Below are 18,700 nucleotides of genomic sequence, written 5' to 3'. Positions count from 1 at the left end.
TGGTAAGGCAAAAAAAAAAAAAATGAAACAAATAATGCAATATATGGTAAGGCAAAAAAAAAAAGAAGATAGCAGGAGGGGAAGAATGAGGGGGGGAAATTGGAGGGGGAGACGAACCATGAGAGACGATGGACTCTGAAAAACAATCTGAGGGTTCTAGAGGGGAGGGAGTGGGAGGATGTGTTAGCCTGGTGATGGGTATTAAAGAGGGCACATTCTGCATGGAGCACTGGGTGTTATGCACAAACAGTGAATCATGGAACACTACATCAAAAACTAATGATGTAATGTATGGTGATTAACATAATAAAAAAAAAACATGCTGTATCGGAAAGTCCCTGTGATTTGGGGTCAGATAATTTTAAATTAAAATCATAGTTACATCCCTACTGGTTCTCTCATCAGATTTTGCCATATTCTCAAGTCTGTTTTCTTATTTGTAAAATAGGGATAATAACACCAACCTCTTAATATATACACATGTATTAACATCTATGAACATACATATTTTTCCACATATAGGGACATACGTTCTAACTATCCTTAAACTCACCTTTATCTTTTCACCTAAAACTGCATAGAAACTGCATTTCAATATGTATAAAGCTATCCCTTGTTCTCTAAGATAGCCTGGATTAGCACAGCACTAACTACAAAGTACATGTTCAGTGAGTAGTTGCATGAAAGTGAATCACTGAAACGTTTACAAATAATTGAAACACGGAAATATTTAAAACATTTAAAATAATGTTTGGCCTTTATTCCATTATGTGAATATATCATATTTATTTAACCATGTTTTTGTTTCTGATCTTTTGCTATTATAAACTATAATAAATACTTATTATTCATATTTTTTAAAAAAGTATTCTATCATTTTGTTAGCCCCTTCTAATGTCTAGTAAGTGGCTAGACTATAATCCACATGTCTTAGAACCCCCCAAGAGTGCCCATAACACTGTAAATAAAAAAATGATAAAAAAATTATAGACTAGAATTTAATTTAAAAAAATTTTCACATATACATGGAAACTGTACCTGTTGTGTTGTAGGAATGTCAATATTATGTGTCTTTAATTCATTTTGCAACTGAGCCTCTTTTAATTTTGCTTCTTCGACTTGGCCTAAAATTAAAAACAAAAACAAACAAAACTGCATCAATTTGTAATAATACCCAAAATACAGTTTTTGAAAAATATTTTCAATCTTTGTTTTTTATCTCTTGTAATGACTAATGCTAAAGTGAAAAAATCTAAGTGACTATTTTAGAAATACAAAATGAAACTAAAAGTCTAAGATTAAGATTTGGATCTAATACACAAAAATGAGAAACAAAATTTGGTTTTAAAGGTGGTATTAAGGTTGGTTTTAAAAAACCAAAATTTGGTTTTAAGGCGGTTAAGGAAGATATCATATATATTAATACTGCAAACTCCAAGTAATCTTAGATAAATTGTTTAATCCTAATCCACATGACTACACATTACATAACTGCATAAAGTTGTGACAAGAACCAAATAAGACTTTATAAAATCTTTAGTGCTACTACTGATGTATTAGCTCATCATCCTACTTAGCTCCCATTATCCTCTAAATATCATTGACCTTGGATAAACAAAAGTGAGTACTATGAGGCAGGCAGTACATTTGTCAGTTAATGGATCAAAATTTTAACTACATATGTAATAAGCACAAAGACAAAAACCATAGCAAAAAAATCTGACAAAGAGAAAAAGATAAACCACAACTGAGCAAATGTCTTATTTTAATGGTCTACAAAATTTATTAAAAATCGCAGCAAACATTGTGCATTGACTTAAAAATAAGTTACATATTTCTATACAGTGTGTGCTGCCCTGTTCACCTCCATAGTGCGACATACTGCAGATATTTTAAGTAAAATACACATAGTCCCAGGACTCAAACTAAAAATTATATTACATGTCACTTCCCCAGTAATACTGTCTTTCAATATCTTCTGCCAGAACCTGGAGCTAGATATAAACATTACTATCATGTCAAAAGCCTTAAATTTCCACAGATTGATTTCTAATAAAAAAAAATCTCAAATTTTTATTGGTAAGCAGGATATAAATTTATTTAAAGTGCTGGAATACATAAGAAGATCAAATAACAAATATAAGCAATCATTACTGCCTTACTTCCTTACACATTACTGCAGTGTTCTGCAGTTTATTTGTAGTTCAAGAAAGTAGACAATTCTTATGTCTCATGGTCTCAACCTTCTGCCTTACCATTCCCCAAAGCCTAATTTTTTATTACCTTTGAATATAAAATGACTTACACTTCATTTCATCAAGAAGCTGATTACTGGCTTCAAATAAACTTCTATACATTATAATATTCTTAGATAACTGGTCCTTTTCTTTTGTAAGTGCTGCCATTTGTTGCTGCTTCTTAACATCTAAGAAAAAACATTCAGATAATTCAAACAATTCTAAAATTGTGACTTTTCTAAAACATGGCATAACATGACTAGGTAACTAATAAATACCATGTTAATGGAAAGCAAAATTTAAAAAATAACACTAACATAAGAAAAATCCTCTACTCTCCTAAAATCTTACCATTGTAAAACATAAATGGTAGGATGTATGGTTCTAACGTTCTTGATAGAGCTGGTAGCTGAGGGTCAAATATAATAAAATATTCAGTACTATCCCTTCCAGGACTATTTTCTGCCAGCACTAGATTCTGTGAAAAGAAAAGAGCAGTTAGGAAAAACAAGATTTAAAATAGTCTTTGTCAATGTATAAATGTTATGTACCTCATTGTGTGTTTCCAAGTAAGTGGTAAATTTTAAAGGCAGGCATTGACTGATCCTTAAGATTCATTAACATTCATTAAAACATCAGCACCACCCAAGACACAAAACCTTTTACCTTCTGGTATTGGTCTGAAAGCCAAATGATCTTATCAATGAAGAGATGATACAAAAATTACATGTTATAGGCAATTAGCAAAAAAAAAGTATTCTTTTGGAGAAGTACTGATGGCCACTTACTATCTTGACCTGCAAAGTCTTTTGATGCCAACCTTTAAGAAGCTGAGGAAGTGTGAAACAGCTGATGCCATAAAAGTTAAAAAAACAATCACAAAGACATGCCCAAAGCCCAATGCTGAGTTTAAGTTACAGCTGTTACCATGGAAGTAGACCCACTAGTCCCAGGTGACTAAACAAGAGGTCCTAAAAAGCTCGAAAGATTTTTTTAAATTGTATTTTCTTCATTAATGAACATACAAAACCCTTTTACTAAAATTTGGCTTAAGACCATAGCATGTAACAAGTAAATAATGCAAATATATTTACATCCTAAATTACTTTTTTTTTTTACATTCTTTATAGGAAACAATAGATATTAGCTGTTCTATTTTTTAGACTAGTACAATTCACAGATAGAGAAGAATTTTTAAAAATCTAAATCCATAAAACACTGTAGAACAATTCATGACATGAAATTATAAATTACAGATAACAAATTCTTCTTTCCAAGAAATACAGACTATAAGCCCACCATTAAACCAAACTACAATCACACTTAGTTTCTGAAAGCTATTTTCAATGTATTTACATGAATATAAACACATAAAAATAAAACACTGTTCACAATTTTAAAACATACACTTTATAGTTCAGTTTGCTTTCAGAAATCAATCCAATTTGTTGATCAATGCGAGTGAATATCTAAACACCAATTTGTAAAATTTATGCATAGTATAAGTATACGGTACTATATCCTTTCACTGCTTAAAATTTTTAAACTACTATTTGTAATATAGCAAAGAAAATATCTTTCAGTATTTCTCTAGGTATTCTCTAGAATAATGAGAAATAGGACTCATTAAAAACAGTTTATTTTAATAGGTAGTATCATATTTCCCTTCAAAAAGCCTGTCGATTTTTCTTCTCATCATTAGTGTGTAAGAATATCTAGTTTCCTTGATGCTGGCCAACACTTCATTATCAAGTTTTTTTCCCCATGTTTTTTAATCCCATAATGGATTAAAAGAACCAGTCATTATTGTTTAAATTAGCATTTCCCTGATTGGTACTGAGGTCATACGTTATTGGTCCTTTATACTTTCTCTTCCATTAACTGCCTGCTCATATTCTTTTTTATTTTACGTTTTACTTTAAAAATTACTTTTTTTTTTTTTTACATTTATTTTTCTACTAGATTGTCTTCTTTCTGATTTGCAGGAAGTTCTTTAGGGATTTAAAAATATGTTTAATGTACCTAACCCAATACTGGTGTGTGTGCATAACAATATTTCTACACAATTTAATTAAACATTTTTTTATTGTATGGTCAGATAATTAATCTCTCTATATACCCACCATTCAGGGTCAATAATTATCAATATATTGCCATTATTTTAATTCTGTTTAAGATGTGATTATAATAAAGTTTTAACTTTTTATGTAGTTAAAAATAAAATCTTTTCCTTTATGTTTTGTTTAAGAAGGCCTTTCCTATTTCAAAGTTTTTCTGATGTATAGCTTATCAAGGAGAAACATAAAAGAAATGAAGAGAACTGAAGAGTCCATAACTGGATCCAAGCACAAACGGGAATTTGGAATATAAGAAATGAACAAATACATAGCAGAAAACTGAGACACCTCTTTCAGAAATGTCCAGATCTAAGTGAGCAAATAATATAGAGAATCTGAAAATAGTTAACAAACGTGAACAATAAGCTTAGATTATGACTTCGAGAAAACAGTACACATTCTTTTCAAGTAAACATGGAACATTTACAAATAACTGGTTATGCTCTGAGCCAGTATTTCCTAAATGTTCACATTGATGAGAATTACCTGCTCGTTAAGAGTCCAGAGCCCTACCCTAGACTTACTAAATCAATGTACGAGTCAGAAGCCAAGGAGGACTCAGCAGTTTTCTGCTTATTCAGTGTGGTATTAGGAACCTCTAGTGGAAATTCATATGTATGACACGAACATGCAAGGAAACAGCTTAAGTCACCATCTTAACCTCAGAAATGTGTACAGCTGGGATAGCAATTTCAAATGCCTACAAGGGGCTGGGGTGGGGGAGTGTCAAGGAAACAGGACAAAGGTAGGGTGGGCTAGGTGTATTCTTCCAACACAAACTTACTTTGCACGTTCAACATGTCTTCCCCCTTTGTCTTTCAACATGTGGCTTTCATTACCTAATTTTTATTAGGGTACAAGAAAATTTCACTTTACTCCCTACTATAATAAAAATGAAAGAACAAGTGTGAATACAAATAACAAACGACACCTGCCCTCAGTGTCAAGAGATGAAAAGAAGTGACATGAATATAAATGACTGGAAAATCCTTCTGCCCTAAGAGAATCATGGCCCAGTACTGCCAGGTCTTTAGAATTCTCCAAATAAATCAGAAATGCAGACTGTTATGTAAAAACTCTAGAACTTTAAATATTGGAAACTAAGTGAGATAAAAATGCTGGGGGGTGGAGGGATGGGGTAACTGGGTGATGGACATTGGGGAGGGAATGTGTTGTAATGAGCACTGGGTATAAGACTGATGAATCACAGACCTGTACCCCTGAAAAAAAATAATACATTATATGTGATTTAATTGAATTTAACTTAAAAAAAGAAAATGCTATAAGGGTGCCTGGGTGGCTCACTCAGTAGGGCCTCCGACTCTTGGTTTCAGCTTAGGTCATGATTTCCGGGTCCTGGAATTGAGCACCTTGTGGGGCTTTATACTCAGAGGGGAGTCTGAGGATTCTCTCTCTCACTCTCCCCCTTGCCTCTGCCCCTCCCCATGCTCTCTCTCTCTAGAATAAATAAATCTTAAAAAAGGCAGGGGGCGTCTGGGTGGCTCAGTCGGTTAAGCATCTGCCTTCGGCTCAGGTCATGATCCCAGGCTCCTGGGATCAAGCCCCGCATCGGGCTCCCTGCTCAGCGGGAAGCCTGCTTCTCCCTCTCCCTCTGCCTGCTGCTCCCCCTGCTTGTGCTCGCTCTCTCTACCAAATAAATAAATAAAATCTTAAAAAAAAAAAACCGATAGAAATGCTGTAACAGTCTGTCACTGACAGACCAACCAATACATCTACTGTAAGCCAGGTGCAAGCTGCCAGGATCCCCAACTGTAAGCTTAATGTTATTAAAACAATGCGGTATTAGCACTGGTTTAGATATAAAGATGAACAATGACAACAATAAAAAAATACAAGAAAGGTGACATTTCAAATTTATAGGTATAGGAAGAATTATTCAATAAATGATATCAAGAAATTAAGTTAATGAATTTGAAAAAAATGCAAAAATAAAATCCAGACAAATCAAAGATTAAAGGCATAAGAATACTAGGGCAGGGGCACCTGGGTGGCTCAGTTGTTAAGTGTCTGCCTTCGGCTCAGGTCATGATCCCAGGCTCCTGGGATCAAGCCCCGCATCGGGCTCCCTGCTCAGCGGGAAGCCTGCTTCTCCCTCTCCCACTCCCCCTGCTTGTGTTCCCTCTCTTGCTGTGTCTCTCTCTGCCAAATAAATAAATAAAATCTTTAAAAAAAAAAAAAAAAAGAATACTAGGGCAAGAACTGTGAATATAATCCTTCCTCCACTCCAGTATAAACAAAGATAAAATCTAAAAGACAAACTCAGGAAAATGTACTTATATACAAAAAAGCATGAATATCTCTAATATAAAATTAAGAAAATGATGAACATTCCAAAAGAAAAAGCATGAAGGGACAACCCTAAAAAGATCGAGAATGAGAAAAATGTTCAACCTTACTAGTAACAAAGTATTTTTTGAAATACAGGCAACTTGGGTTAGAATTCCAAAAACCATTCATGTTTAGGGTTGGTAATATTATGATAGACACACACACATTTCTGATGGGAATATAAACTGGACAGCAATTGGCAAGAGCTAACTACCAGAAGACTTAAAATGAACATACCCTGCCACCAATTCTACTTCTAGTAATTTCTTAAGGAAACAATCAGACATATGCAAAAGGATACACACAGAAGAAACCTGATCAAAAGCACTGTTGATAACAACAAGCTTTGGAAAGAAACTAAATTTCCACTTAGGTCTGATCAAATAAATTATCATCAATACAATGATGTAGAATTATACGTACTGATGAAGATATCAAAGTGTACTAAATAAAATTTTTATAAAAGCAGAGTTCTACTATATTAATGAAATTTTATACACCACCCATGTATATAAATCATACACACACAGGGTATCTGTGCAGTATTTGCGTATATATAGAAAAGTCCGGGGGATAAGTAACTAAATTGCTAATCATCATCATCATCTCTGAACGGTGATAAACTATTGTTTTTTAAGTGTTTGCATTGTGTATTTTTTATACAAGTAAAAATATTTCCATTTTGGAAAAAAAAGAGTAACAAAGATAGGCTGCTTTGCTAAATTTTTCTATTTATGTATACATTTTACCTGGGCTATGTTATATTCTGTTTCCACAGAATGGTAACTTTTAAATATATGAATACATGAATATATTATCACTGAAGCTAAAAATCATTACAGAGCGAACAGTCATCCACAAGGAAAAAGAAGTTCTTGCTCAGAGTAATAATAATCCTGGGGGTTTAATTTGTAATAGCTTACAGCAAAATCACAAAATATTTCCACTCACTTTCTAATTTAATATTATACTTAGAACATTTTCATAGTTATACATACAAAAGAACAGGTATTATAACACTGTGGTTTATACTATTAAATACAGTAATACTATCTACCAGAAGACATAAAAATTACCGTAATTTCAGCTGAACCTTTCAGAAAGGGAAATTCAAGTGTTCTCACTTTCCCAATAAAGAGTGGTGTATCCGTATCTTCCTCATTAGAACCTTTAATGGTAGCTACTACAGTGCCAACCAAATCAATTCCAGTCTGATTGTTGTAGTCATCCTTCAAGTAAATAATAAAAAAAACTAATTAGAAGAACTGGTAAGAAGATTAAACCCAGAAAAGGACATGATCATATCAGAAAATATGAGATAAGCCCTAAATATTAAATTATCCTGATCCTTCTTACTCCCAAGCACAGAATTCAGTTCTCAGATTAAGAGCTCCACCGGCAGGAAGTAATCCCAGAAACTACAAAAGAACCAGAGGTTTCCATCTAATATAATGGCTTATAACTTTCTGTATCAAAAGGATTCCCATTTTAAAATTTCACCTTGTTATGTACTTTTAGCATCTATTGATCTGGGGGAAGAGAAGGATGATTCACTTGTCTAAAACAGAAAAAAAAACAAAAAACAAAAAACAGAAAACTGAAAGAAGTATCCCACCAGGACAATTTTCCATAAAGGTGAAGTCTCACTACTGTGTTTTGCATGTTTTTGTTAATATTCTTGGCAGCTTTATTGCTGCTTACTCTCCCAGTAATCAGAAGCTTTGAGGAGCTCACTATGATCAATCATCAGAGCAGTCCTCTTAAAAATAATTACTTCCTTCTTTCTCATCAGTGAAATGGACACTGAAGCATCAATTTACCTCATACAAATTCATAATACATACTGGATACAGAGCATTAAAAAAAGGTATGTAATAAGAAAGGTAGGCAAATTTCTGCATTTCTGAGTCAGTTCTACTTGGTATACCTGGATATATTGTATGTATACATTCTCTATTTGTATTAAAGCACAAAGGTGTTTATGAACATTTCATTCATCCACACAAATTTTCCCTATAACCTTAAACTGAATAATTAAGATCTGACTCTATTAACTATTTTGCACACTAAAACTAGAAATAATTTTTGTTACTCTTCACAATTTTGGAAGTAAATAAACATTACCGTAATAGTAAGATGTAAATCTTTGACCAAGGTCCTACTGGCAACTGAGCGAACATTTGAAACAGCTGGTGTAGCTGGCTGAATTTTAGGAACTAACTTCACAGGTTGGTTAGGTACAACATCAACTATAACCTTACAAAACAAAAACAGCATTGTGATTAACAATATATTGATAGTTCAGTATTTAAGAGTAAGACAAGAAATAATGCTAGCATATACTAAATAAAGTGCAATCTTACTTTCTGAAATAGATTTCCATTAATCTCCTAAAACTAATCAACTTACTTTTTAAAATTAAAAAAAAAAAAAGGTTTATCAGAGATAAATTTTTGAATGTTAACAGCCATCTAAGAACAAATTTAAGGGCTTTAAAAATACAGGTAATATTTGGGGCACCTGGGTGGCTCAGTTGGTTAAACGTCTGCCTTCAGCTCAGGTCATGATCCCAGGCTCCTGGGATCAAGCCCCGCATCAGACTCCCTGCTCAGCGGGAAGCCTGCTTCTCCCTCTCCTGCTCCCCCTGCTTGTGTTCCCTATCACGCTGTCTCTCTGTCAAATAAATAAATAAAATCTTAAAAAAAAAAAAATACAGGTAATTTTAAAAAATTTAGTACACTAACCTACTGAATGGCGATGATGTATATCAAAACTACCTTAAACTTCATTATCCAAAATATTATTAACTGAAAAATTTTCGTGTATGGTTGATAGCAGCAACCTTACCAAGATATACACTCAAATGCTTACTGGATTCTTCGAAATAAAGAGAAATGGGAAAAGTAACTTCTGCATCGGGTCATATTAATCAACATATTTTAAATATATTCTAATATTCCCGAAAATTATATTATTTATATTTTTATTATCAATTGCATCCAAAAATCCACTTTTAAACAAAACCATTTCATTCCTATACTAAGCAAGAAAATGTAACGCTAACTATGGTATATAAAAAGAGTAAGCAAACCTGTTCACTGTTAAGAATATTTGCTTTATCCATCATAAACCCAAACTGGATACAATATGTTCCCACTTTGTTAGGAATTGCTTTATCCCTATGTTAAAAAGAAAGAGATAAGATTACTGACAAAGTTTAAATAAAGGAGGAAGGAATTCAAATCATCAACACTTCTGTTCTTTCCACAAAAGGTAAACAAACAAATAAATAATTACTACATTTGCCTTCATTCAACAAATATTTCCTGTAATACCAGGCTTTATCTCGGGTCCCAAGGGTGAAACAACTTAGCTTTGAATCATCCCAATCTCTGAATCTGGACTGAAATGAAAACAGACTGCTACTGGCCCAGATAATGGAAACAAATGTAAACCTGACCTGGAGAAGGAATATACCTTAGACTTCAAATTATTTCCATAAATATTCATAAATAAAAAGTATGGTAAACAACAAGAAACAGGTACATAAAGAGGCAAGAGAACTAAAATGAAAACCAACAGAAACAAGAGCCCATTGAAACAGACCAGGAGGAACTTGAGAGTCTGGTTACTACTTCTTAGGATAAAGACAAGATTGAGAATTCCAACAGAACCGGACCTTAAAAAACAAAACAACACTAAAAATAACAAATAGAAATTGATAATTGAAAGATGGATTTAAAAGCAAATTGGGTACACTGAATAGATATTAGTTAATGAACGTAGTTTAGAAGAAAATTTCTAGAATGAAGAAAGACAAAAAAGAATGGCAAATAGAGAAAAGAGGATGAGAGACAGAGAATATTGTAAGGACTAGTGTGCCAGAAAAAGAAGAGGGAAAGAATAAGCAGAAGCCGTATTTGATGAAATAATGGTTAATTGTTCAAACCCAAACAAAGACCATAAAATCAAAGCCTATGAAAATTAAGAAGAAAAAATAAAAAGAAATCCATGAATAGGCACATCACAGTAAAACTGTTGAAAACAAACTCAAAACAACCAAAGAAGAGTGGAAATAATGACTTTTCAAGGAACAATAAGGCTGGGGTGCCTCGGTGGTATAGCTGGTTAAGGGTTCAACTAATGGTTTTGGCTCAGGTTGTGATCTCAGGGTGTTGAGATCAAGCCCCGCATCTGCTTAAGACTCCCTCTCCCCCTACCCCTTCCTGGACCCACGCACGCGCACTCTGTCTCAAAAAAAAAAAACAAGGCTGGCAGCTAACTTCTCAACATAAATGATAGGATAGTGAAGGTTGGCTTAAAAGTACTGCATGAAAGAAACTGCTAATATAAAATATCATTTTCAAAAAAAATACTCTTCTAGTATGAAGGTGGAATAAATATATCTTCAGGTAAAAACTAGATAATTCATCAGCAGCAGATGTACACTAGAGGAAATACTAAAGGAACTTCCTCAGATGGAAAATGATACCACGTGGAAAACCTGAGTTGAAGATTAACAGAAAGAATGAGTTAGTAAATCTAAATGAACACTAATTATATGAAATAATAATGGATTAATAGGTTTAACATACACAACAACAAAGGTATCTAAGGTGCAAGAGGGAAAGTGATGTTTAAGTGTCCTAAGATTCATGCACTGACCAAGGAGAGAGTAAAAAATGCAAAGTGTCATCACACATTGGTATAGTATGTCAACTATGCATGTTATAATCTCTCAAAAAACCACTTAGAGAATAATAAGACTGTATTAACTACCAAGTTAATGAGTAAAACATGATAACTAAAAGCAATAAATTCAAAAGAAAAAGGAACAAAGAACAGTAGGATCAAATAAACTGTAAGAGTAAAAAACAAGTGCTTTGGTAATTATTTGTATGATCTGAATTTTTCAACTAAAAGATTATTTAAAAAAACAATTAGAGGGACACCTGGGTGGCTCAGTCAGTTGAGCGTCTGCCTTTGGCTCGGGTCGTGATCCCAGGGTCCTGGGATCAAGTCCCGGGTCAGGCTCCCTGCTCAGCAGGGAGTCTGCTTGTCCCTCTGCCTGCAGCTTCCCCTGCTTGTGAGCCTCACTCTCTCTGACAAATAAATAAAACCTTAAAAAAAAAAAAAAAGCCACTATATGCAGCCATCAAAAAGAATGAAATCTTGCCATTTGCAATGACGTGGATGGAACTGGAGGGTATTATGCTGAGTGAAGTAAGTCAATCAGAGCAAGACATGTATCATATGACCTCACTGATAGGAGGAATTCTCAATCTCAGGAAACAAACTGAGGGTTGCTGGAGTGGTAGGGGGTAGGAAGGATGGGGTGGCTGGGTGACAGACATTGGGGAGGGTATGTGCTATGGCTGCACTTAATTCTGATCAATTTCCGCTCTTAGCACAGCAGTAGCTACTCATTCCCCACCTTCCAGACACATGGCAGGCAGATGTATGTCCCTGGAGCAGTGTTTACTATAGGAAGCAGGGTGGGCAAAAAGGACCCTATCCTCCAAATACTGGGATCCATGCTCTGATTGCTGCTTCTGATCACAGAGGAGCAAACACAAAATGCAGAGAGCCATTGTTCCTGCACCAGTCCCCACTGCTGCAACCCTCATCCTCCAGCTGAAGTAACTGGGGACTTACAGGGCCAGCATTCTTTCCTTCCCCTCTTCCTTTCTAGAAACCAGACTTTAGGGGTGCCGGGGTGGCTCAGTCCATTAAGTGTCTGCCTTCAGCTCAGGTCATGATCCCAGGGTCCTGGGATTGAGCCCTGCATCGGGCTCCCTGCTTGGCGGGAAGCCTGCTTCTCCCTTTCCCACTCCCCTCTGCTTGTGCTCCCTCTCTCACTGTGTCTCTCTCTGTCAAATAAATAAATAAAATCTTAAAAAAAAAAAAAAAAAGGAAACCAGACATTAAAGGACATTACTAAACAACCACATATATAGGTAAAACTAGAGAAGTGACCACGCATGCCCAGAGAAAGGGTCAGAAAAGACATGAGAAAACCTTAAGTTTACTTTACACCTAAGGCTGATCCATGACAAACAGCCTATAACAAAAAAAATAATAAATAAATAAAATTAAATCTAGCAAACCCTGGGTAAGGCAGAGAATCTGAATTCCAGAGCTACCACATTATTAGATTCCAATGTCTAGTTTTTAACAAAAAAACCACAAGACAAACAGGAAGTGGCCATTCAAAGTAAAAAAATAAGTCAACCAAAATTGTTCTTGAAAAACACCTGATGGCAAATATATTAGAGAAGGACTTAAAAAAACACCTGTCTTAGGGGTGCCTGGATGGCTCAGTGGGTTAAGCTTCTGACTCTTGATTTCAGCTCAGGTCATGATCTCAGTGTTTTGAGTGTGGAGGCTGCTTAAGATTCTCTCTCTCCTTCTCCTTCTGCTCCTAACCCCCAACTCAAGCACTCTCTCTCTCTCTCAAAACAATAACAAAACAACAACAATAAATACCTATCTTAAAGATGCTCAAAGAACTGAAGGAAGATGTGGAGAAAATAAAAGTGATGTAGAAAAAAAAATGGAAATATCAATAAAGAAACCAGAAACAAATAAAGAAACCAGAAACAAATTTTGGAGCTGAAAAATACAATAACTTAAGTAAAAATTTCAGTACCGGTATTCAAAGGCAGATTTGAGCAGGAAAAAGAAAGAATTAGTGAATTTGAAGATAATGGATATTACAGTCTGAGGAACAGAAAGGAAAAAGGACTGAATAAAAGTCAACAGAACCTCAGGGACCTTTGGGACACTAGCAAGTGTTCCCTCTCACCAGGGGAGGAGAGTATATTTGAAGAATGGCTGAAAATTTCCCAAGTTTGATGAAAGACATGACTATAAATATTGAAGATGCTCAACAGATTCCAAGTAAAATAAATTCAAAGACACACACACCAACACACATTATTATCAAACTTTCAAAAGCCAAAGACAAAGAGAGATTATGGAGAGCACTGAGAGAGAACTTAATCATTACATACAAGGGCTTCTCCGGAAGCTGATCAGATTTCTTGTCAGAAAGTCTGGAGGCCAGAGGCAATGGACCATGTAGTCAAAATGCTTTAAAATATATATGTATACCCTCAGCCAAGAATCCTATAGCCAGCAAAACTGTCCTTCAAAAGTGAGAGGGAAATTAAGACATTTTCAGATAAACAAAAGCTAAGGGAACTCATTACCACTAGACCTGGCCTGTAAGAAATGTTCAAGGAAATACTACAAAATAAGATGAAAGAACAGACAATAACTTGAAACCACATGGAGAAACAAAGATCTCAATAAAGGTTAATACACAGGCAATCATAAGTGCTAGTATTATTTTAACAATGTTTATAACTGCACTTTTTGTTTTCTACATGATTTAAGAGACTAATATATTTGAAGAAACAAAACTTAAAAGGACATTTCTCATTTAAAAATAAATGAAAGAAAAATTGGACGTAGTTTATTCAAAGCCAATTTTCATATTTCAAAGTAGAGGTCCAGAATGCAGAAGCAACAATTCAAGTGAATTCAAATCAAAGTAACATAGTTAAAAAACCATAAAAAAACTAGTTCAATCTGTTTTACTTCATAACATTTAAGTTTTGAACTACAGAAATCTCCTATATAACAACATAATTATAAAGTGCTCTGACAACATAATGTAATTATTTTCGGATGGCTTTCCTAGTTTTGAAAGCTAATATAACTATCACAACAGTCTTTCCCCAAACCATTTTATAAAGCTTACAAATAAAATACACATTTTCTCAAAATACTTCCTGAGAAAAATTAAGAGATATGAATATTTTCTTTTCAGTCATAAATTACTTTCCCCAAGTTGAGGAGACAAACACCATCAAGGCTGAAATCACTTTGTAACAAATCATGCATAAAAATATCAAATGATTTGGGAAGTACCTGAAGTAGAAGCAGCCATCTTCCTTGTCATTATCTTTTATTTTATTACAACTAAATGTTTCTGCCTAGAAAGGGAAGTAGGGGAGAAGGTGGGGAGGGAGAAATCACATTTAACATAGTATATTCAGGATGAAACCTTATATTACCTTCACCAAATGCAAATACAGATCACATCTGGATTTACAAATACATACATATACACTTATATGTATATACCTTTACAATACATTTTAAGATTCAATAGTGTGATTAATCATGAAGACATACCATTATTAAAGGGCACACAATAGAGCTCAATGGTGGCGACATAGTTTTAAGGTAATAGCAGCCTGATGAGACAGTATAAATTTAGGAAGCTGGTTTCCTAAACACATAATTAAAATGAATCATAAATCCTGAAAGGCATTGTTAAATTAAGACACTCTGATATGTTTTAGTTTCCAATTTGAGATTTATTTTAGATCTACACTGTCCAGCATGGTAGTGAATAGCTCCATGTGGCTACTGGGCACTTGAAATATATCTGGTTAAAAAGAGACGTGGTACAAGCATAAAATACACAGGAAATTTCGAAGAATTGGTAACATAAAATCTCAAAAATGAGATTTTATGTTCTTTTATGTGTTTGTTTAATTTATTTAATAAATTTTAAGTACTGAATACATGCTGAAATGGTAATTTGATGTTAAATTAAAATTAATTGTACTTTTTACATTTTTAATGTAGCTACTAGAAAAATATAAATATTATGTGTGACTTGTATTATATTTCTATTGGACTGTGCTGCTTTAGACCCTCAAAATGTTCTCACCACTCTACCCTCACTTCTCTATCCTGTAAGTATATCAATCATATCTCTTTACTATGTCATTTTCTATATTATCTCTTAGTGGTATTCAACAGCTTTTTGCCCTGTGCCACTGTCCTTTAGATAATTTTAAAGTGTAAAATATCTTAAAAGTTTAAGAAATATCACAATATCGGCTATTCTTTTTCAAAGGCATCAACACTTAATATTGAGATATATTCTATTTTTAAAATCTCAAGTGATGAAGTGGGCTAATGTCTAGTTCTCCAGCATATACACAGTGCATTTTTACATTAAGTTACATTTAATTTTAAGTTAAATGTAAGAGCTGCTTTTAACTTCTACAATGCTTTCCAGAACTCACATTTGCTGGTGGTCGGTTCCCACTGTTAGACAGCTGCCACATTTTCATGGAAATACGTGCTGGATTAATATTTTTAATGATACTGTCATCTTCAGAAATAACAGTAATCATAAAATCTGTCATGGTGAATATTAAAAAATTATTTTCTAGTTCACTTAATAGATTTGGTTAAATAATTCTAGGTCTTAAAATGTACATCTTGTTTAAATATTAATAATGAGATTCTGAAGACAACAAAACCATTCGGTAATCAGCATTCCCCAATAATCTGTCTATAAAAACGTACTAATCATGACAGACAACTCTCTTTAGTGCTAAATCTCCTCCAGAAATCTAACACATATAACTTTGCTATTATTAGTCCCTTGTCTTATTTTCACAGTCTGCAATGCTAAAAGTTCTACTAGGCAAGACCAAAAGGTTAGACTGTGGATACTCAGCAACCTAGAGTTAAGGCAACTGGTCATAAATCCTTATGCTTTATGTATTCCGAGAATACAGTGTTTATTTTCTCTTGATTTTCAATAGCATACAGTAGCTAAATTATTATTACATATAGTATTTCCCTTATGTTTATCATTCATTTGGCATCCATATGATGGATATAATTTTTTAATCACAGGAAACAGGTCTTATCTTCCAAAACATTTAAAATTATGAGTATAAAGGCTATGTATATATGTAACTTATTAAAAATGATTTTCTAATCTAAATTTTTTGGTCTGCTTGTTTCTATTGCTTATAACTACATATAGGAATGCATCCACTTAGGAAAAGAGAGGTCTTCAAGAAAATTACCTGTAATAAATACCATTTCCTATTGACTTGGCACCTGCCGCATTCCACTGAAATTATTTGCTTACTTAAGTGTCTCCTGCATGAGACAGAACTCAATGGAAATTGTCATATATATTATTGGAACGAAGAGCCCAATATAGTGCCTGGACATAGGTATTTAGGAAACTTTTTTTGTTCTGAAATATCTTTAATCATAAATTCTGATGTGATGTATTTTCATCCCAGTTAAGTTAAGCAATCCTGGTTCTATTTGGTTGAAGATGACATTACAACCTATTTAGTAGAGTCCACATAGTTCTTGCCATTTAGCAGTTCATGTTTCTTTTTCAGAACTTCACAATCCAGTGAATGAACAATCACAAACTCAGTTACAACAGGCTCTCAGTTTATGAAGAAACTTTCAGTTCATTCTTGACCATTAAGGGAATGTAGGGACAGAGAGATGAAAGAAGACAAAGCTAAGCCAAATGTACTTTCTTTGCCATTTAAAAAGACTATTGCAGGTTTGCTTTTCTATCATGCTAAACATCTAGGATAAATAATTTATTCCATTAATGTAAAAAGAAAATTATCATTACAAATTTATTTGAAATTTGTGACTTACTCACCAGTGAAAATACCCCCTGCTAAAAAGGAAGCATCTTTGTCATATTTAACATTGAGACGAATAGGTTTTTCAGGGTCTGGAAGAATCATTAACTTAATTATAGGTCCTTCTATGATATTCTTGTTATAGATGGCTCTAACCTGCATCATATGTTCTCCTCTAACAAGGGGGGAAAAAAGAGACAAAGGGTTCAAATTACATGGTTATAACTTAAAAATTCTGAGACAGTTTATACAAAGCTTAGCTCATTTAAAAACCATCTCTACTCCTGTTTAGTTACATCTTCTAACACTAAATAGAAGGCTAATTATTACTCTTAACTTCAGCAAGGAATAAGAAAAACCAATCCCTATAATACTAATAACTATCAAATTTTTGGTTCTTACCTAGGGGCATAAACACTGAACACTCCCAAATTAGCCCTGCCCCTTTCATCTGTTTTATGCTGTTGGTTTGAAGGAGTGAGCTAAAAACAAAACAAAACAGTTAATTAGAAAATTCTAGAGATCAAATTCTTTTCTCTATTACAATGTTTTCTTCCATTACTACTTTAAAAATATTTGCACACACTTCTAAAATCTTTAATTTCCTAATCTGAACATTAGTAGAAATAATGTGATATGTAATTACATAACCCAAAGGACAATCATCACTCATCTTCATCAAACTATAATTTAGTGCATTTCAGTTATTAAGTTGCAGAATTCAATATTCACTGTTTCAATAACACTGATATTTCAAGTGAAGTTTGCTTATACAAACACTGAAGGTATATTCTAAAACTGGGGATTGTGGGGAATGGCACAGGTGAAATAAACATAAATATATATTTAAGTCAAGGCATCGTAATACCACATCCATTATTATTTCATCTTTCTCTTGAAGTTTACTCAGATGTGCTCCTTATATCTCTGTTGCAGTATGGCCCTCTTAGAGATAACTAAGCTCACTTTCAAATGACTAAGAATCAGTGGTACTAATCATTGGTTAGAAGAATCTCTCAGTCTTCTACAAATGCTTCTCTAGAAACTAGAATATTATTATTTGTGGTAGAAAATAATCAGTTTAACTCTTCTAGAAGCAAACAATAAGAAAAGTGAATTGGTAAACTGTTGTAGCAGAGTATCAGACTCTTTCCTAAGCCCTAATTCCCATTTCTGCTTAATAGAGCCTAAAAATTAGGTAATTACGGTACTTGCAAACAAAGCAATAGGCAAAAATGAGGAGTAATCAAAATGACAGAATAAAATCCTGTATTTGTACCTGTCCCATTTACCCTCTGATCCACTATCTCTCAACCCATCTTTTTCAAAGTATTTCTTCCATCTGGGTCATAAATTCTTGTTACTAAGCCAGAGAAGCAAGGCTTCTATTTCAGGTTGTATAGCAAGCAATATCATAGTCTTTTTTTTAACAGGCTTTAATACCTTTGACCCTGATTACTTTACTACGAAAACAAGCCCATGTGGATCACAAGCCATTCTT

At 33.7% G+C, this 18,700-nt stretch overlaps 1 protein-coding gene across 2 annotated transcripts in view; it reads right to left on the bottom strand.

The window, feature by feature from the left end:
* Nucleotides 1–18,700, bottom strand: part of SMCHD1 (structural maintenance of chromosomes flexible hinge domain containing 1) — a 139,266-nt gene that overhangs the window by 38,125 nt on the left and 82,441 nt on the right. For both annotated transcript variants that reach the window (XM_064577866.1, XM_064577867.1), the window contains 10 exons: nt 17,602–17,681; nt 17,217–17,374; nt 15,811–15,926; nt 14,639–14,703; nt 9,795–9,882; nt 8,828–8,959; nt 7,780–7,932; nt 2,589–2,715; nt 2,306–2,425; nt 1,039–1,124 (listed from right to left, as the gene is read on the bottom strand). In XM_064577866.1, coding sequence (XP_064433936.1) covers nt 1,039–1,124; nt 2,306–2,425; nt 2,589–2,715; nt 7,780–7,932; nt 8,828–8,959; nt 9,795–9,882; nt 14,639–14,703; nt 15,811–15,926; nt 17,217–17,374; nt 17,602–17,681 — 1,125 coding nt within the window. The remainder of the gene's footprint in view (nt 1–1,038; nt 1,125–2,305; nt 2,426–2,588; nt 2,716–7,779; nt 7,933–8,827; nt 8,960–9,794; nt 9,883–14,638; nt 14,704–15,810; nt 15,927–17,216; nt 17,375–17,601; nt 17,682–18,700) is intronic.

This window comes from Mirounga angustirostris, unplaced genomic scaffold (assembly GCF_029215605.1).
Source record: "Mirounga angustirostris isolate CCGP_5_RB_7025 unplaced genomic scaffold, mMirAng1.0.hap1 SCAF_14, whole genome shotgun sequence".
In the NCBI taxonomy this organism is placed as follows: Eukaryota; Metazoa; Chordata; class Mammalia; order Carnivora; family Phocidae; genus Mirounga; species Mirounga angustirostris.
This window is presented reverse-complemented; position numbering and strand designations above follow the sequence as displayed.